Source organism: Eupeodes corollae, chromosome 3 (assembly GCF_945859685.1).
Source record: "Eupeodes corollae chromosome 3, idEupCoro1.1, whole genome shotgun sequence".
Taxonomy (NCBI): Eukaryota; Metazoa; Arthropoda; class Insecta; order Diptera; family Syrphidae; genus Eupeodes; species Eupeodes corollae.
The window spans coordinates 112022717-112044816 of NC_079149.1; the positions used below are offsets into that span (position 1 = coordinate 112022717).

Sequence of the window (22100 nt, forward strand, 5' to 3'; positions counted from 1 at the left end):
ACCTTTACTAAATCGTATAACAACGTTTTGGGTGTGACTTAATTTTGAAATAAATTCATTACCATAATTCAAAAAAAAAAAAACTACTACTATCATTAAAGTAGTTAAAACAAGAAATGGCATAATAAGTCAAATTATAGCAGGCGAAATTATGCTTCTTAAATTTATATAAGCATGCAAATTTACGGTTTTTTTTCGAGTTCATATACACAAGTCAATAATATTTATACGAACTAACTATTATAATCTATAATTATTATTTTTGTTCTTAATTTAATCGATGTTGTAAAATATTTTTTACTTGAACGCAAAAAAGGAAAAAGGCTTTGCCAGATAACTTAAGTCAATGTTCGCATTTTTGAATCAATATAACCGTTTAAATCATTTAGTAAGCCTGATGTATGTTATTTATGATAATCGGAACTCTACGACATGAATTACTAAAAAACAGTACTTAATTATTCTGATTTAATTAAAATTGTGTCTTTTTCTTAACGACACATTGGACTCTTCTTAGATCTCACAAGGCTTTTGCCCGTAACTTAAACAAATCCTGCCTTAAGCTCACCTTTACTATGTTGGATTGGTATACTATAAGTCATTTTATAAAATGAAATACATTTCTTCAAAATATGATTTAACCTTTATCTTTGACATTTTATAAAATGAAATACATTTCTTCAAAATATGATTTAACGTTTATCTTTGACCTCTAAGGCTATGTTAAAAAATAAGCATAAACAAAAATCGTGGACCATAGAACGGTCATAGAAATAAAGTGTTTGACTCCTTTATATTATAAATGTTGTTTTGTGTTGAAAATATCTTAATGTTTTCTTAAATGTGTATTAATTAAAAAAAAATCAAATAATTGTTATAACTATAAAAAATACACTTAAAAGTTCATATTTTAAATTTAAAAAAAAATTAAATAAAACATAAACTTGAAAGCTTAAAATATTCAATCAACTAAAAAATAGAAATCGCGAATATATGCATCATTCATTTAAAAAAAAATAATATTAGTTAATGCGTTTATTTAAATTAAGTTTAAACTTTGTTTTTTTTTTTGTCATTATTATATTTGAATTTCTATATTTATAAAAAGTTAGTTTATTATGGATTTTGTTGCATCACGTTGCTTAACTTAGTTTTTTTTATTATAAATATATTAAATATATTATTGCACTTTATTTACCTGTTGTCAAACCGTAAAATTTTGTCCATCCCAAAAAATCATTTAATATTGAAGTGATTTATTTGATTTCTTTACATTTTGGGTTTTCTTTTTATTTAATATTTTTTTTTAATTGTTTTGTGATTAATTTTATGTCAATTTCTGCATATCATTTAATAATATTTGTTTGTATAAACTTTTTACAGCATCGTCGTCTAAGCTATAGCAGACATGCAGTCGATGATAGAGATCTGTCTACACAGGTAAGCCTTAAATAAATATTGATGAAGAAAATCATAAATTTAATAAAATTTCGTTTTGATTAAGGTCAACTATAAACTGCAAATGAACTTCCGACGTATGTTTAAAGACCGGCAACACCATAAACGAAGTAAAAGAGATAAAAACAAGGTATTTCATGAATTATTTTCTCAAATTAATTTATTCTAAAGAAAAATATTTTTATTTATAGCAACAAGATGGTGTCAAACAAAATCACGTCTCATTTACTGATTTTCAACAAAATGGAACAGCTAAACAATTGTCGCATGGTACGAATACGAATGAACCTCTTTTACGCAAAAAACTAATCAGAAAACATTCTCACAAATCACTTAACAAATATCGTAGATTAGAAATAGGTAATTTGATTGATTCACAAATTAAGCAAAAAAAAACATGCACTGAATTAATGCAATGATGATGAAGATTAAAATTAATAGTAAGATTTGAAAATTATAAAAGAAAATAAATATGAATTTAAAATTAATTTTGTAATAATTAGTAGGTACACCGAAGTTTTTGCATGAATATTTCAAAGAAAATGTATCCAAATTTTAATTAGGTCTCCTAGTTTTGTTGAACATCCGTATATCTACTGTCCTTTAGTTTATGTTGAAAAAAAAAATATAATAAACAATTAAAACGTGTAGAAAATACTGACTTCTAAAAACCTCATCTATTCACACATAGAAGCATGTGTAGCTAAAAGTATCATTTGTATCTAGGTCACTTCTAGGAAAACACCTTCATTCTTTAGTCAAACACTTGCATTTAAAAGACTAAGATGATACTTTTTAAGGACTCTCTCAACGGGGTTACTTTTATTTACATGATTTTGTTAAATCATTTGAAATGTAAATATACTATATTCGACCTCAAAACTATTTTCTAATTTAACTAATACCAATTTTGAATTTTCTTTCTTTTTTTAATCATTTGTGTAATAAAAAGTGCACATAATTGATTTGTAGTACTGCACTACCGTCTGCCGAAAATCCTAACTACAAATATGAGTTCTTTCAGTTGAGATTGGACTTGTATTTATTTGTGAAAACAAACTTTTTACTTCCAAGATTGATATTACATATCTGTATTGGTATTGCACTACCGCCTGCCGAAAATCCTAACTACAAATATGAGTTCTTTCAGTTGAGATTGGACTTTTATTTATTTGTGAAAACAAACTTTTTACTTCCAAGATTGATATTACATATCTGTATTGGTATTTTATATCTTAATATTCAATCCACTTGTTGATTTGCTTCTCTTAAAATTTTTAAATTACACCAAAATAAAGATGAAAATTCTCAAATTGTTTGCTGAGACTCTAATCTATTCTACAGCATTTTAATCAAAAGCTATCCCCAATCTGTTAATAACAATAAACTTTAGTAAAATACTAAAAAAATACTTTTCCTGAATGAATCATACACACTTAACATGAAATATTTTTCATACATTTATTCCATTAATCCATTTGACAACTAAAAACAACGTAGGTATATAAATAAACATACCAATAACTTTGCTAACAAAAAAAAACTTTTATTTCTGTTAAATTTTTAAGCACTTGTTAACTTCTTTCCCTTTTTAATCTTGATTTAATTTATCTGTCTATGTTTTTTTTTACGAATGCAAAAGTTTCTGTACCATGAATATTAACATATATATACCTTTTCAAATCTTTTGCAAATAATAATAATTGCATGATTTAAAATATCATCAACCTATTTCTGAGAGTTATTTGTGAGTACCTTCAAACAACTTAATCATAGCTTCATTGCTTCCTGCTATATAAAAAAATAATTAATTTAATAACGTGGCAATAATATTATTTTTAACAAAATATTTTTGCAAACTTTAAATTAAAAAAACATAATTAATACTATCAAAAAAAGTAATTTTGATGAAATGAATGAATTAATTAAAAAACAAAAATCCAAATTTGGATGCTTATGGGGCAAAGCCATTAATCACATCTCTCATTTATCATCATTGTTTTTCGTTAATATTAAAATTAAATTAGATTACATTAATGAAGTCCTAAATGAATCAGCAGAAGAATATCCTCCGAAACAAACTGAAGTCACCATTAATGAAGCTGGCGATGATTGGGAAGAAGGTCTTACATTTACTGCAAAATCTTCACGTAAGTAGATAACATACAAAATACAATATTTCATTTATTTTTATTTGGTTTTTAATTTCTTATCATGTCATTATAATAATATATACTTTGTTGTATTTTTTTCCTTATATTCTTCATTATAAACATTATTATAACCTAAATCTTTACATCTTTGAGATTATGTATAATCTTTATTATTAACTTTCTCTTCATACAAAATATAGATACCTACTATTCAGTGTTTTTTGTTGTGTTTAACAATTAAATTAAATACAATTATAGTGCAAAATTATAAATATTTTGTTATTTTTTTTGAATATATCAAAACATAAATAATACAAATTTTGTGTGATTTTGAGTCTTAATATTGATAAAGTGAATCTCATAAGTTATAAACTTATGTTTTCTTATTATAATATTTTATATCACCATGCATAACAAAGCATTAACTCATATTTTATAATTTATTATTTTCTTTTGTCTATTTGTTTGTATTACATATTTGTTTTGGTTTGTTTTATTTTGTGACATTTTCTAAATCAAATTGAATATAAATTAAATACACAGACAACTTTTAACTATAATCAAAGCTAGGTACAAATACAAATATTGTGAGGACAGTTTTTCAATTGTACATTTTTCTTAACAAATTACTTAGTTTGGACATAACCAATAACATATTTTTATAAATGCTTTGCTTTAAACCAAAATTCAAATTTTCGTTATTAACAAAATGTTTATTGCCACATTTTAAAGAAAATTAATAGCAATATATATACGCTGGATTAATCAAATATTTAAAGCTTTTAAAAATAATGTATCGTTAATATTATAAATGTATTTTTAAAAAAATGCTAAACGAGTAGTTGCTTTGTTAATAAAATCAATTAAACAAAGTTATGATAAATTTTAGACGGAGTTAAACAAAAAATATTTTAAAGCAGAGCTTTCTCAAAATGAAAAACAATTATTTGTTATTTAAAATAAATTTAAAGTGTACACAAAACACGCTTTGTAGGTCAGACAACTTAAACAATAAAACAACTTCCTAAAATTGATGATGTACGATATGTACTTAATCGCTAATGTTAAAATTAAAAATAAGACTTTAAAAATTATTAAATAAAGTAAAAATAGTTTACAAATAATGTATTATACATCTTAGTTACTATTTCATTAGTATATTTTCAAAAAAAAATGTGAAATAGGGTACAAATTATCCAATGCAGAACTTTATAATTTGTGACTGTTGATCTTAGATCGTTAAGTGAAAACACATTCCTTTGAAGATTACATTTTCAAAACTGCAAGAGTGCACATTCAGTAATTAAATCATACATTTCTCGAAAATTTTAAATTTTATCTTTATTTTATCTTAAAGCATTGATATTATTTTTTAAAACATACTTTATGTCACTCATCGTCAATTGTAAGTTTTTTTTTGTTAAAGTAGGTGATCAATTTAGGTAGGTGTTCTATAGAAGGTAGGTAGGCTATATATATTATAACTCTCAGTCGTTAAAAAATATAAATATTCTCATTTGCTTCCCAATTAAATTTTATTTCGCTTAAATGTCTAAATTTATAATAACAAAATGCTTTCAATAATAATATCAATAATGCTTATATAATTTAGAAAACATTGTTCTTTGTAAATATAATAAAAGATTTATGCATACATTTTATACATTTAATATAATTTTCTTAGATTATTTTATTTTATTAGAAATATTTAGTTTGAATTCAATACCAACAAAAAAATAAACGTTTTGAATGAACTACCACTTTGTTCAATGCATATCAATAAACCCCTAATTAAAAAATACATTTTGTTTGCGTTTTTTCCTCTCTTTCTTCCTACACTTTTTTAACTTCTTTTACCAAAAATCAAAAAAAAAATAACCACACACATTAAACAACAATATTTTTTCAAATAAAACCATTGTCATAATATTTTTTTTGAACAAAATGACAATACATATTTAAAACAAATAAATATTTACATACCTACCTACCTACAAACCAACCCACAGCGGACTCAGATCTTGCGAATAATAATTCATTGATAGCGCATATCACAAGCCTACCAGGCTTTGATTCATCCAAAGCAAGAATAGTTAAGCATTATGCATCCAAGAGTGAAAGTCCTGAGAAAATTATCACACCTGATATTGGTCCAACTGCGGCCGAATTAATACTACCGTGGCGTAGAGAGAGATCCTCTCAAAGTATTGGTAAAGAAGATTTATCGCATAAAACTCTTTAATATTTTTTTTTTCAATGAAAGAAATTAAGTGATTTTAAATAAAAATATTTAGTTGTTTTTTTTTGTTTTAATTAATTTTGTCTTACCTTTTATTTTTTTTTCCTAAATAGTATGTGCTAAAATAGTTTATCATTTTTTCATTTAATGATAATTAGTTCGCTGGTATACGCAAAAATATAGATAATTTATAATTTTAATAAAAAAAATAGCTAGTTCTTTTAAATTTACAACAAAAAATCATTAATTTTGTTAAATATTGGCTGTCCCGTTAATTTGTATTCAAATAATATTTTACACACAACACACACATTGTGACATAGGCCAACATTATGAAACACATCAATTGTTATTATTCTTTCCATGACCAAGCACTAAACTACAATAGCCGATATGTTAAAATAATGACATTTTATAGAATTTTAACTGACTGTTTAAATTTTTATTTTATTTGTTATTTTTTTTTCTAATTTGTTTAATTTTGTATGTTCTTGTTATGTTGAATATGCCTGTTTAGGTCCTATTTAAAGATTTTACTTCTTAAATTGTTTACTTCAATAAAATCAGAAATTTCGTTTTTTTTCTAAATTCTAATTATCTATCGCTTTAACAAACGAATGCGAAATGTTTTTTGAAATGTGTTTATTTGCATGCTGCATGATTTCTTTATTAATTGTGTACGATGTTGTTAATTGCTGAATTGTTTTAATTTAAAAACAAACAATCTTGGAAAAATTATGGATTGACTTGGTGCTCTAAAAACGCCTTAAACAATTTCATTAGAATGTATTTTGAAATGGTACCTGTAAATTTCAAAAACACATTTGTTCGAAAGAGGAAAAAAAATGTTGAGGGACAAATGATGTCAGATGGACTCAAGGCGAAATTACTTAATGTGCAAATATGTGCATTCGAGCATGTGAAAAACTATTCAAAATATATGATGACCAGAAAAAACTGTTATCTTTTGTTTGATAAATAAAAATATAAAAGTTCGCTTTCCCTGCTCTTTTGTTTCAAAAAAAAAATATAAAAAAAAAAAAGTTCGTGTCTCAGCTCTTTTGTTTCATACAAAAAATTAAATAACTTCTAGCTTTGGTTTTTTTTTGTCAACAAATATTCTTACAAGAGTTCTTATTCTCAGCTCATTTGTTTGGAAAAAAAAAGATAGTAAATTTAATTTGTAGATTTCTTTTAACTTCTTTTGAATGAATGAAAATGCGTATTGGTTCAATTGGTAAGTAATGGTACCTAAGTGTAAAAAAATTGCATAATTTAAAAATTATTTTAATTGGGTAAAATACTTTTCAGCATATTGTTCAACAAAATCGTACTGTCTCTTTTTTCTTGCATGCCATAATTTATTTCTAGAAATTTTATTTGTAGTTTCTTTTTCTATATAAATTTTTAAATGAATTTAAACTTTTTGTTATTGCATTTTACTTTAAATTAATATATATTTTTTTTTTCTTTAAATTAGTTGCAGAAAATGTGATTGTCGAAGAAGAACGTAATGCATCTCGTGATTCTGATTGTGAACGACGTGTTGCCACACCAACAGCCACCGAATCCCAACTGCCATGGAAACGTGAAGAGGACGAAGAATCAGATGCTGTTCAACAAAATGAATTTCCAGCATGGGCATCAAATAAGGAATACTTGGCATACAATTCACCTAGTGCCACGTTTCTAGGTAAATTATTCTTATGCTAAAAAAACACAAGATTTATTAAGTTGAAATAATTTATTAACAAAAGCACTAAATTATGTATATATAGACAAAGACATACTATGTACCTATGTATATTGTATGTACGAGTATATCTAGATTTTTTATTTTATATATTAAATTATTTGTTTAAAAATTGTGTGCAATTTTAATTTACAAAATTGGAACATTGAAAAGCATGTGATATAGTTGTTGTATATTATATTTTGTGGGTTGTTTAATAAAACCTCTTCAGACACTTCAAAATTTGAAATTAGTATTATATTATTGATGTTCATGTATTTGACACCAATACTTACAAACTATAGGTTGCTATAATTCTATATACTATAAAAAAACCACCCTTTCGTCATGTAAATAAAAAAGAAAATTTAAAAATGTATCTTAATTCGAATCGAAAATTAACACCTGATTAAATATCAACAATACCATTTACTTTTATTTATCATTCAGTCTGCATCTGCTCTCTCCCATATATATTTAAAATAAATATACGTATCTGTGTTTTTTTTCTTTAACTTCAAATTTGTATAGGCTAAAACATGCTTGCGCTTTAAATATATATTTAAATATATATAAATGTAATGCTCAGTTTGTATTTATTTTCTTTTATTTTTTTTCTTCCTTCTTCTCTCTATATGTGATGCAATGTTTGGTACCACTTCCTCCCCCAATACAAATTTTAAAAAAATTAAAAAAAAACTTAACCCAAATCAACACAACTGCAACCCGTTCACTCATACAACTTTTAAAAAATGCATACATCGGACATCAAATAATAAAAACCTAACTTAAAAAATTAAAATTAAAAATAAAAAAAAAAAAAAACAAAACAAAAAAAAACCTTATACAAAAAAAGGTGGACTTTCAAAACCTAAACAGGCTAAATCTGTAATAGGTTTCTTTCGACGCGAAAGCTCTGGTTCAGGAAGTGGAACTGCCCCCAAGCCCGTTCCTCTTGTTGTCGATCTCAGTGAAATACCAATTGGATCGGATCCATCTTTAGCAGCCGCCTTAACTAGTGGATTGGTGCCTTTTAATTTGCCACAACAGCAACAACAACAGAATATTGCGGTAATTGGTGGAGCTGCGAGATCAGACAAACGGTCTGCATCAATATCGGGGGCTAGTATAGCCGATAGTGGTCATTCGGGACCGTTTCCGGTGACAGCTAGTCATCGAAGAAATATAAGAAGAGGGTCTATGCTTGAGTTGAGCGGGTAAGTTTAATTTTTATCTTAATTTTATTTTTATTAATTTAATTTGGTTATTAAGGCTCTATTTATGTACATATATGTTTTATTTATGTTTTTTTTTTATTAAGTTAGAACCTATCTATATTATATTTCATTTGGTTTAAGATTTATCTATCAATTATTTTATAAACAAATTCTATCCTCTTACTATAATGTTATTAATAAATTAAACGTTTGTTAATTGAGCATAATGTGCATGATGATATTGCTTCTTTGTTAAATTTAATTGTGGTTTGCTTATCGAATTTTTCTAATTATGTAGTAAAAAAAAGATTAGGTATTACATAAAGCAGGCTGCTTCACTTTCGTGAATTTCTTAAAAACGTTTAAAGTCTTAAACGTTAGTGTTGAAAAATCAAATTTACCCATTAATTGGGGTAAAAACAATATAAATTTGTATTTATCAATTTAGTCGGGCATGCGTTATCAGAAGTAGAACTTATATAAAGCTACATATATGTTTCCAGGTTTGAATTATGTCAAAGCTGACTTTGCGTTAAAAACTCTATGTGAATTGTCGTTTATTTTGACCGTAAACAAAAAGCACATTAGGCTAGACATATGTTTTTATAAAATCTTAGATATATCTGCATTTTCAGAAATATTTTTCTTATTTTTGCACCCAATACAATAGTATTTGATTTGTCTTATTCATTATCGTGCAATTGAAATAAAAAAAATGAATACCAGATTGACTCGACTTGTAAGTTAGAAATGTTAGCTTCATTTTAATGACCATGTTCTATCAAAAGAATCTCTGCCCTACTATGTAACTCATTTCTAGAACGAAATTGCTCGAATTCGAAAAAATGATACTATGTATCTATTTGATTACTTTCGAACCAACGAGAATCGGATAGTTGTAGTAGTGCCAACTATATTCTTATGAACTTTTGAATAAACGAGGACTCGAAAGTAGAATTCAAAACATTCGAAAATAATTACTCAACATCAAATGAGTTTGCGAGCGAAGTTTTTTTTGGCAAAGTGTAAGTAAAATGTTGAATATTAGTTCCATCTACCAACCCAATGCATCGGGAATTCGTGATTTTTTCCAAAACTAGCGTTTTTACATTCGTTTCTCTTCCTCATTCATTTCAAAATTCATCATCAGCGGGCCTATGACACTTTCGATTGAAGTCAAAACTTCGGCAAGTATTTTTGACATGGTTTGCTGTGCAATTGTAGCGTTCTTTTCACCACCGATTTGATTTTGGTAACCTCCTGTTGCCAAAAACTGGTAACTTTATGATAATTGGAACAGCATTTTGTCTTCTGCGAGTAGTCATGTCGGATGATATGATGTTATATAAGAACATAAATACGTCTTTAGAAAGACGATAGCTCTTAACAAAACTAAAACAAATATATATATTTTTCATAAAGAATGCGTTCAAATATTCTACTGCATATATGTATGTATATGTACAAACCTTTTCTTACTTTGCTCTATTATTTTGGAATTATCTCTTATTCTTCTGCATTCAATTTGCTTCCTTGAAAATTAAACCAAATTCCAATGGTTAACCATTTTTGTAATAATTATTCTTGTCCAAAAATTTGATATTTTTTTTTAACTGTCAAACAACTCGTTCGAAAGTAAACAATTTTTTGAAAACAAGTTGGTATAACCGGCATCCGATTCTACTTTCATACGTAGTACGATTTGAAAGTAGAATCGGAAATGAGTTTCGAATAGAATCAAAAGTAGAATCGAGTTACATAGTAGGGCCCCTGAAAAAGTTCTTAGAAACATTAGAAAGAAATCTTGGCAATTTTTATACATCGCCCTGTTTTTGGAGTGTATGTATTTTAAATTCGAAGAATTATATTTTGCAATTCGCAATGGAAGTTATTTGTCACGGTTAGGTATTCCAATTAAAACTACGAAGAGAGCTCCATTTTTAAACTTTCAAAAAATAATATTTGCTATAGACATTGCTTCTAAGTTTTTGGACGTAAAACGCGAATTGCGACTAAATTTTGATTGTTCACACTCATGAGTGTTTGTCAATGTATATTTCAATTTGGATTCTAACACATTTTAAAATAGATAGTTTCATTGCTGTAAGGCACTTCAGTCTTGTTTGCATTTCAAAGTTGGATATACTCAGGAGTAACTTATTATTTTCTTATCCGCACCGGAAATTTTGTTAAGAAATCTGCTGAAATTAAAACCATATTGTTGAAACTTGAGTTAAAATGAATACATTTTTCTAGAGCTTGAGGTACAAATTAATTAAAAAACTGACCTTAATGGCTTAAATACGCAAAGCTTACATTTTTGAAAATTGATTAGTTTTATGGTTAAATAACTAAAAAGTTAATCGTACGTGATGTCTTATACTGCCCCGAAATATTTTGCTCTATGTAAGATATAGAAAAGTTCGATAACTTGTAAATTTAATAAAACAAAATAAATAATTGGCTTCCCTATTTAAAACTATTTTATAAAAAATATGTTTTATAATTTAACAAAATTATTTTTTCTTGTTTTTATTAAATTTAACTCAGATCCATTTGAAAAAAAATAAAACTTCATTTAAGTCTTAAACACAACACTATTAAATACACTAACACAAAACATACATACAAAAACAAATATGTTTTAAAAATTGCATCTTAATTAATTTTCATATAATACTGTATTATATGTTAAAATGTTAAAATATATTATTTTTTGGTATAATGCTATGTAAATAATATTGTTATAAAAATATTATAATACAACAAAATTAAATTAATTGCTTGTTTTTTATTTACTATATTCGTTATATATTATTGTAAATTTATTATAAAGGAATTTAATAAGGTTTGTTGCATTCGTCACCTTACATTTAAGAAAACAAAAAATTGATTGCTTTATTGCTTTGCTTTGCTTTGTAATGTAGTTTAAATTTTATTTATAATTATTGCTTAAATAAAAAAAATTGTTGGCTTTAAAATTTGTGGTTAATTTATTTGGTTTTATTGTAAATATTCACAGTATACCTTTTATTTTGTAAGGAAACAAATTGGTGTAGGGTTTCTATTTAGATAAACGATTTTCAATTGCTTTGGAAGTATACACCTTCTAAGCGCACGTAAGCTGCTCGTATGGGGAGGGGTTAAACCATATAATTCAAATGAAAAAATGCAAACAACCAAAAAATCTCTAGTAAAAAGAGGATTATTTTTGTTTTGTAATTTGAGGATACGAATCACTTGTTCAGTTTTGAAGGAAAACTATCGTAAATATTTAAGAAATTTGTGCTTAGCAAGTCTAGAGTTTAGGACTTTTACTTTGGTAAATGAAAATTAATTTAAATAATCTAATCGCGCAAGAACAAATTTTTGTTCAAACTTTAAACAAATATTATGGTCTGATTGGAAAAATCAAAATAGTAGGGTACAAGTTCTATTTTTTAAATATTCGATTTTAATATTGTTCCAAAAAGGACGACAGAAATTATAATAATAAAATAAAAGTTTCACAAAACACAACGAAATTTGATGATAATTTTTAAGTCAAAATGATAGTTTTAGTTTATTAATGAAAAAATTGCTGTTTTAAAATCGTTTTTCACATATTTCAGTACATAACTGGTGTTTTTGTTTGCAAGTCGAAAACATCGAGGGCATAATTTATATTCTTTTGAAAAATATATTTTTTTTTCTTAAAACAAATGAGAGAAAAAAAATGTTTTGGGATAAAAACAAATTAGAAAAGACAACATGTATACTGCTAATGACTAAATTTTCTTGTAAATATTTTAACTTCTTCGATTGGAAAAGCTGCTGTTTATACTTAAGTTGCAAGAGAATTTAGAAAAATCATACCATTACATACCTATTTTTAACTCAAAGCTAAAGCTTTATGAAAGAAAATAAAACATTTTTCTTTTTTTTTACCATAAAAAATGCTTTGTTTAATAAATCTTTTAGATATTCCTTTGACAAAAAAAAATCATACAAATCCTCGAATGCGTCAAAATGTTGACGTGTCAAATTCCAAAACTATAACACACAAACTAAAACACAATCACCTTTAGAAACAATTTTTATAATGTTATGAAAATAAGTTAGAATCATACAAAAGTAAACAAAAAAAAACTTCTTTATAATTTATTAAATATTATTTTAAATATTTTTGTATTGTGTATGTATATTTTACAGACTTGTACTTGCAGGACGGAGGGCTAGTAAAATATTACCTCCTAATCCCAGGTTAAATCATTACAATTCTATTGATACAGATCAGAATTAAATTCATATAAATAAAAACCAAAAAAAAAATAATAATTTAACGATACTAATATTATATGTAATTAATAACATCGTTACTGCTAAAAATGCTTCGTTAAAGTAGTCGAAGTCTAAGTTAAGTTTTTATATTTATGCATTTTATTTAATACACATTTTTGAGTCATGATATTTTTCTATATACTTAATTATATACATTGCTCGAGTTAGATTGCACCCAATATAGTTACATATATTTTTCCTCGCTGTAAGTTAATTGATAAATTAAAAAAAAAAAAACATATGGTTGCTTACCTTTGATAATCAAACACTTCTCTTTTATAAAATAGTGAAGTTTTTTAATAATTAAAATTTATATAGATGATTTTCTATAACTAATACTCATTTTCATAAATATTTATTTTAACAAATCGTGTTCTACAATTGTCTACATCATTTAAAATAAACCGAATTCAATAAACTCAGAGCCAGCGTTACCACTTTACTTCAAATGAAGTAAATCTACTTCTTTTTTTTACATAAATTAAAAATCTACTTCCTACTTCGCACCATCTTTCAAAATATTGAAATCTTCATTTTTAAAATCTTTGTTTCTACCTACTTCAATTTTAATAAAAATAGACTGAATCTACTCCTTTTTTCTCCTTATCACTCTTGTATGTAGTCTTTAAACTTTCTAGAGAATTAAAAATCCCTTGAGTATTTGCATTTGCGGTGAGGTTCCGTTTTATTTAATGTATTATAGTTTAACCCTTTTGTCATTTACATTCGACATATGTATGTATTCGCAAACAAATTCGAGATTTTAATCAAACATGACATTACGATGGTAGAGAAGTTGAAAAAAGTGTGTACCCCGGTTTTGTCGGCTTACCTGTATGTCTTTCCTCTTTTTTTCAAACTAAAAATAACAGTAGTCCCAATACAAATTTGTACGCTCAAAAATCGATAGTTCGAGTGTTTTTCAAAAACAAATCGATAGATTTTTTTTAATTCTTGCTAAAATTTGTGTTCATAGTTTGACTTCTTTCAATATAAAAAAATATTTTTGTATTGCTCCACAAGGGAAACTCAGATAGAATCGTTATTTTGTTTTTAAGATTTCTCAAGAACTAAACTATTTTTTTTTTGCCAAAAATGTCATTGTTTTTATTTTAAAATTAAAAACAAGTATTATTTTTTCGAAATTTGATATCTAGAAAATGGGTCATCATTTTTTACAAACTTGAAATGCAAACGTCTAATAAAAAGTTTAAAAATATATATCAAAAATATTTTTAAACTAAAATTCAAAAACGATTTCCAAATACAAATTTTAAAAAAAATTAAGGTTTTCTTGAGAAATCAAATGGCGATTACATTTTTTAAAACAAACTTTTTGGCAGGTACATTTTAATTCTTAAAATACAGGAAATAGTTTTAAACAGACTTTTTTGGATACAAGAGCGAGTTCATGCAAACCAATCGCGCATTTTAATTCTTTTCTATTTGTTAATGTTATTTGTGTTAAGTTGTGCTCTAGTGTCCATCATATTTTTCAATATGAAAAGATATTTTTAAGTTGTCCAAAAACAAAGATAAAAGGTTTGTTGATATACTGGAATTGTATTACGACTACAAAAACTATTTCTTGTAGAACTCGTCCTTTGCAATACAAAACATCCCAAAGTTATTTCATTTGAACAACACGAGTCCAATCTTTGCGTTTTTGTTGTCAATAACCAAGAATTAATGTAAGAAATTTTAAACATTAAATAATTCTAGTTTTTTTTTTAAATTTCTTTATTGAAATAATGTAATTTAAAATTATGTGGAATAATATGAAAAAAAATAATTTTTGAAATCTTTTTCCATTTTTCTCAATCTACTTCAGTTTTTTCCTAAAATCTACTTCCACTTTTTTGAGAAGTGGTAACGAGCTCTATTTAACAAACGTAACCGCAACATTTAATACTGAATTTCCTCAAAACTAGCTTCGCAAAAAGGTTTTTCAGATTTTTTTAGACATTTTTAAATTATTCGGATGTTAACTTTTCTGAAAATAAAGTTTAATAAAAATAAATTTATTCATAACTACTTTTTTTGAAAAATCAAAAATCTAAATTTCAAATTAGCAACAAATATACTATTAAACATTTAAATTTATTTTAAAATTATAGGTTAAAAACAAACCATACAATTTTGATTTTTATCTCAATTTTTTAAAATAAAATGTTTACTATTTTTCATAAACTTTTACTGTTTATGCCTTAAAAATTGCTGGGACAGATATTTTGCTCTTTAAATTATATAAGTAAAATAGAAGTGTAATTCTAAGCTTGCTTACAACTAAAATGTTTAGTTTTCAGACTCAAGTATGAATTCTGTTCAACCAGACAAAGACGAATTTATTGCTAAAAAACCTAGACCTATTGAAATTACATAAATAATTCATAATTGCATGTTCATTGTTTTGTTTTTTAGTTACAAATTTACTTAAAACTAATATAAAAAATATAGATTATTATCATTATAATGTAGTTTACGTAATAATTAAATGTTTAAATTAATATATTTGTATGCTTGATGTTCAGTGCTTTTTTTATTAATATCATATATTTCTTATTATATTCTAATTTAATTCATTTATTTTACTTTTATTCTCATTTTCAATATACAAACATACTGTACATAATTATATTTTCAAAGTAATTCCCTTTAAAACCAACAAATAATAATTGAAATGCAATTGTGTGGCAAATAAAATACAACTTTTTGTCTTTTTTTTAAATGTTTGATGGTACAACTTTTTAAATATAAGTAACGAACGATGCATTTTTCTTATTCCTAACTTTTGAGGGGTACAAAAATTACATTAATAATCTTGATATTAAGTTATACATATGTCGGAAGATCACAATAAACAAGTACATATGTTTCCTTTAAAATTCTTTTAGAAATTTCAAAATTTACTATCACGTATATTAATATGGCACAATAATCTTTTATTTTTCAACGCAATTATTTGTATGCTCCAAAGCTGCGTTGTTTTTCAACTTTCTCAAATGATATTTGTATTGGATTTTTTAAAATCACATTATTGAAGTTAATTTAATCTACCGTTTATATTTAAACATTAGATTGAATCTTAAAATACAAAATTGTTGATTTCTATCACATACTTGTTAATTTTTTGTCATCAAATCTTTATTATACTTCAGTAACATTTAAACATGTGTTCTATTAGCTGATATATATTTATCTTTGTAAGTCTTAAATTAAACTCTTATCAAAGCTTCATAGTACTGCTTTTACTTAACTTTAATATAACATACTTGTATTACACACAATTGCATTGCCAAACATAAAATCTAACTCCACTAAAATCACAAGCATTTCAAACAAATAATAATAAAAAACAAAAAACCATTTAGCTTATAGCAAACTTAACTGCAAAAACAAAATTTCAAAACTCATAATCATAAATCATTATGTTTTTGTAAAATTTAGAGACACTATCCCCGAGGAGACTCATTACCACTCAAAATCGTTATGTGAACCGGCCGGAGATGAATGGACCTCCGCTTTGGCTGGAGCTGCAAAACATTTAACAGGAAGCGGAAACAGCGACAAACTGCTCACCTCGCCAACAACGACGAGTAGTGGTCGCGAACCGTTGCTTCCTAAACTAACGCCTCGAGCACAAATCCGTCGAATGGGCAGTAAAAATCAAGTAACAACAGCTCTTCTGTCAACTTCTACGTCCGATTTTGATGATGATGACGACGACGATGATGAGGAAGAAGATTTTGATTTGTACGATGATGATAATATTGTTGTTTCAACTTATACACCAGGATCGGCGAATAAACGAAACAATAGTGGAGGAGATGGTGCTTCGACATCGAGTGCTTTGCGAAACAATGACGAAAGCATCATTTGAGGTAGAAGGGAACAATTGCTAAGAATGCGGCTAGGGAATTGTATTAGATATAAATTATTCTTTTAGTAAAATTTTATAACAAAAACCAAAAAAAAAGAAGGAAAAAACAGAAACAAAAACGAAACACTATTGATGAAGATGAATTGCGACCTTAACAAAACGTTAAAATTGTTACAAAAATTCTATGCAAAGAGCTGCTATTTAAGTCACAATACAAAGACAATAGGTTGCACCACTTCAAGCAAAACGACACAATTTGACACACAAATTTGCAATGAATGTTTTGGCTATTTGTAAAGATCGGACGACTGTTCGTTCCGATTGCCATTGATCTTTTAATAAAGCGAAACTACTTGAATCAAAAATGATTCGATTGAAACAAAGGCTACTTAACATCAATGAAGTAAGAAAAAAAAAAACACAAAACAGCCATGACTAACTTTTAGCAGTTACCAAAACAAAAAAGCATAATTAATTAAATTCTAATTCAATTGAAAAACATGAAATTATAAAACAAAAAATCAAATGTGTTCTTGATACATCAACAAAAAAAATTTAAATAGTTGAATTTTTCTATTATAAGGAAATTGATAAATTTAGGGTAACGATAAATATTATAATAAAGGTTTAAATCACGACAATTATTATATTATTATGTATTTAATTAAACAAACACACACACATCCTAGTAATAGAGAAATGAAAATGAACATGTATTGAGATTGTACAGAAAATGTTAACGAAAGAATTTTATTAAATGAAATATGTAAAAAAAAACCTTTACAAACTTAAAAATAGAAAGAACAGAAAATTTAATTTATTTTTATATCAATTTAATAATAAAAATAAAACAAGAAACAAAAATAGTTAAAACAAAAATATATAAAACCAAAATACAAGAAAAGAGATTTTGTGTCTGTGTGAAAATGTATTAGTTTTAAATAGCCAAAGAAAATTGATTTATTCTTTAGTTTTAGTTTAAGTTTAGTTCAAAATAACGGTTGGTACTTATTTAAAAAATATATTTATACAAATAATTTACTTGATTATATTAAACTTATTTCAAATAATTTAAATACGAAGTGTTTTTTCTATCATGTGCTGTTGCAGAAATTGAAAAACTAATCACTTTCAGACTATATAAACTCATAGGCCTGGATATAAAAAATGTTGTTTGCATTTTATGATATTTATGTGTTTTTAAAAATATAAGTAATATTTGTTTTTATTTGCTGTTCAAAAACAATTTATTTTTGTTTGTTTAGTTTAACGACTTATTTGTACTTATTCTTAAATTGCATTTTTGTCTTTGTTTTATTTTGATTGTAAACAGAAAATATATTAAGTAATCAATTTTTTTTCTCTATTTTCATCTCTGGATATAATTTTGATTGAAAATTAAATATTTGATTGTTTTGTTTACTATATTTAAAAATGTTATAGACCGTATTGGTTCGATTTTTTCGTACCATTTAAATATGACTGAGAGGATCCATAATTCGAAAATAGGTGTAGTAAAAATATTATTTCAAAAGAGTTTTCCTTTTTTTAAAGCAGGAAAATAGTTTGAATAAATAAGTCGAAAAACTAGTTTTATCGTTACCTATAATAAATATTAATAAAAAGCTTTCAACGAAGAAATTTAATCCTAAAACATTGTTTTTTTTTATTTAATTTGGCAATTTTTTTTACTTTATTTTGCTCTTTTTTCAAGACACACTTAATAGGTTTTGAATCCACCAAACAAAATATAACTTGTCCGAAAATCTACCAAGGTTTTAAATATTCTGTATTTGTGTACAACATTTTTAATAAAATAGTAAAGAGTTAATAATTATTTTTACTAATGTTTCGAAAATAATAAACAAAATGGCAACAATTTGAAAATTCAATTTAAGCTCAAAACATTGATTTATTATTTTTTAAGGCAATCTTAGGAGAATATTGAAATTTTTAAAAGCTTGTTTTCCTATTTTAACATTCTTAAAGGATCCATTTCTATTTGGCATTATAAAGACTTTTAAAATATTTGTTTAAATACATTGAATTCGTTAAGCCTCTGACAGCATACGAATTAAAAATGCCCAAAATAACGATATTCCAAGAAAGATACGCTTTCCGTTTCTCCTTGCTTGAGTATGAGTTTCTTTATGCTTTGAATGCTTGTATGTTAAGTCAGTCTTTTTCGGCAGAAGTTTTTTTGTTAAATTATGTTCAAATCAATAATTTTCTCCTTGATTTTAATTCGAATTATTTTGTTTATTTTTGTACCTACTTATTTTTTTTTTACATTTTTTGAATGAAGAACATATCCATTTTTCAAGAAGTAAAAGTATTGAGAAGCTGTAAATAAGGATAGACTTTGTAAAAGAACATAAAATTAGCAGCACAATTTTACATTCGTTTCTATATGCATATTTACATGAAATTATTATTAGGTATATAAATACTCTCATAAAAATTTGCACATAAAAATGTATAATAAAAAAAAAACAAAAAAGGTGAAAAAACACAGAAAACAGTGTAAATACATTAATACGCACTTTGATAATATTATATACCTAACCATAATGCAAATAACATTTCATCTTAGGTTCACAAAAGAAAAAAAAGAAAACTGAAATCATGTTAATAAAGATAATCAACGTTTTAATGGAATACAAAAATGATAAAATGTATGTGTGTACTATATGAGACGATATACATATAATAAATTGAAATACACAACCTGGAAAAAAAGTATCAAAATTAATTTCAATTCGATGTTTTCATTTTGAGTTCCCTGATTGATCTTATCTTAAATTTTAATGCGATTCGATATTAGTTTACGGCAGTTTATTTCTAAATAAAAAGTTGTCAAATCCATCCAAGATCCTCATAAAGCTTAAAGGAAACGTCAAACTATTATCGGATCCATCGCAATTAACTAAGAACCACTTTTATCCTCCGTTCATATTTTGTTTGATAAATTTAAATTTCCTAATTGACAAAGAAAATGCATTCTAAATGTAAAAATAAAAAAAATAATTATTCACATTGTTTTAATTACTGAAGACAATAAAAAACAATTCTTGACGAAATCACTTATATACTTCTTGATCGCATAGAAATAACAAACTGTGTTAAAATTGACGCCTGTTATTATAAAAAAAAAAAAAACAATTAATTTAGTAAACAAAAAATCAGAAAAAATATAAACTATTAAAAAAAATGATTGCGTTCATAAAATAGAACATTTTGGAAACAAAAATAAAAGCGTTCTTTATTATGAGAGTTATAATTCTAAATTCAATTATTTTGTTTGTCATTTCATGCTTAGAAAATATACGAGTATATAAATATAAAAAGTTTTATAAATTGTAATCCAAAAAAAAAAAAAGAATTATTTAAATGTTTTGAAAAAAAAAAACAATTCCTATGATGTAAGTAAAAAATATTATAGACTATAATATTATTATTAAAATAAAAAGAAAAGCTTTACAAAAATTATTAAATTTGTTTATTTTCGAGGAACACAGAATAAACTTGCTTTTCTTGCTATTGTTGAGCGTCAGAGAAGAACCGAGCTAAAGGGTATGTTTTTTAGACTTGTGGTTTTCAAGAAGAAACTAAACGCAAACAATTTAGATCATGCTGTGTTATGGTCAAGAATTTAACATTATTATTACGATCAGTGTTTTCCCTTATGTTTTGAAACTTACTCCAGCAACTTTTTGTAGCAATTATGGCCGGGTGTCAGTAATAAAGAGCTTAATATTCACTTTCAAGGTGTCAAGCGCCTCGGGCTTATCTGCTTAAACAATAGACTTAACATAACCCCACAAAAAAAGTCCAGCGTTGTTAAACCGCATGATCTAGGATTAGCAATCGTTTTTAGGAATTGTTCTATTCATTTTGAAACCACAGTGAACATAAATCAAATGACAGCTGTCAAAAGACCAACTTCGAAAAAAGTATTGCCAGACTGATAAACGCATTTTCAAAAAAAAACACCTGTTACTACAACTGTAAGATTTACCAAGTGGGTAAGCTGCTTCTCAATTTACCTGATTTAAAGAAAAATCAATTATTTTTTTCTCGCAAGCTTGTGCACAAGAATACTTAGAATGACATTTTAGCCAAACAACGCTATGCGTTATAAACACAAGCAAATAACTTCAGTTCGAAAACTTTCGAAGCTAACTTAACTTCCAATTTCGAAAGTTGGAATTTATCTTCATTGACGAAAAAGTGTACATGTACAATACCTTAGTAGATACATTTTTAAGTTTAAGAAAGGAGATTGAAGTATTTGTTTATAACGAATCTATTGTCGAAAGGCATTAAACTTTCTTATTGAAAATGCGTGCTTTTGGTATTGATGAATCACTACTTCTTTGGATTAGAAACTACATTTTGAACCGTTCAATACAAGTAGTATTGGATGGTTTTAAATCTAAAACTCTTAAAATAAATGCTAGTGTCCCTCAGGTGGTGGTATGTGTATTACTTAGGTGCTTAGGATTCCTCCGACGAGAGGGTGCAAGAAATTTGTCTCCCCTTCTAATTCGTCCAAAATATGAATAAAACTCACATATTTGGACAGGTGTCCCTAAAACAAGTTTGAAACATTTAGATAGGATTCAAAAAAGAGCTTTGAAAATGATATACAGATATGATGACACAAATATTTTTAAAAACAATGTTCCGTCGAATCAGCCAGTTGCTTAACAATACAGCCGTAATACCCGCATTTCCAGAAATGCTCATAAAAATCACGTCAATTTTTTTTAATATGTATATTGAACAAACAATTTTAAACGGTGCTAAAAACTTGTATTTAAAAAATTGCAGCAGATAGTTTGTGGATTCTAAGGCAGCACTAAAGACTTACTCCAGAGCTTATTTCTATTAAGGTTTCTTAAAACTATACATACAGCTATATTCCCAAAATCGAAAGAAATGAATACGAAATCTTAATTGAAAATCGGGTGAAATTGTTTTCAGGGTTCTACCATTCCATCGATTTCATAAATTGGAATATTTTTCGAAATCACTTTAAGTGAAATTTAAGCAGCCGATAAATAATTCAGTTCATATGTATGGTGTTATTCAAAATCAA

The 22100-nt window shown here is 25.8% G+C and overlaps 1 protein-coding gene across 27 annotated transcripts in view; it reads left to right on the top strand.

Moving 5' to 3' along the window:
* Positions 1 to 19751, top strand: part of LOC129951805 (sodium/hydrogen exchanger 3) — a 103944-nt gene extending 84193 nt beyond the window's left edge. For 5 of the 27 annotated variants that reach the window (XM_056064128.1, XM_056064126.1, XM_056064130.1 and 2 more), the window contains 9 exons: positions 1384 to 1440; positions 1505 to 1588; positions 1650 to 1818; positions 3516 to 3608; positions 5621 to 5821; positions 7331 to 7543; positions 8439 to 8799; positions 12991 to 13041; positions 16567 to 19751. In XM_056064128.1, the coding sequence (XP_055920103.1) occupies positions 1384 to 1440; positions 1505 to 1588; positions 1650 to 1818; positions 3516 to 3608; positions 5621 to 5821; positions 7331 to 7543; positions 8439 to 8799; positions 12991 to 13041; positions 16567 to 16999 (1662 nt within the window). In that variant the 3' untranslated portion in view covers positions 17000 to 19751. Of the gene's footprint in view, positions 1 to 1383; positions 1441 to 1504; positions 1589 to 1649; positions 1819 to 3485; positions 3609 to 5620; positions 5822 to 7330; positions 7544 to 8438; positions 8800 to 12990; positions 13042 to 16566 lie in introns of all 27 variants that reach the window. The other 22 variants (XM_056064135.1, XM_056064136.1, XM_056064141.1 and 19 more) reach the window with 15 other exon arrangements.
* The last annotated feature ends 2349 nt before the right edge of the window (positions 19752 to 22100 follow it).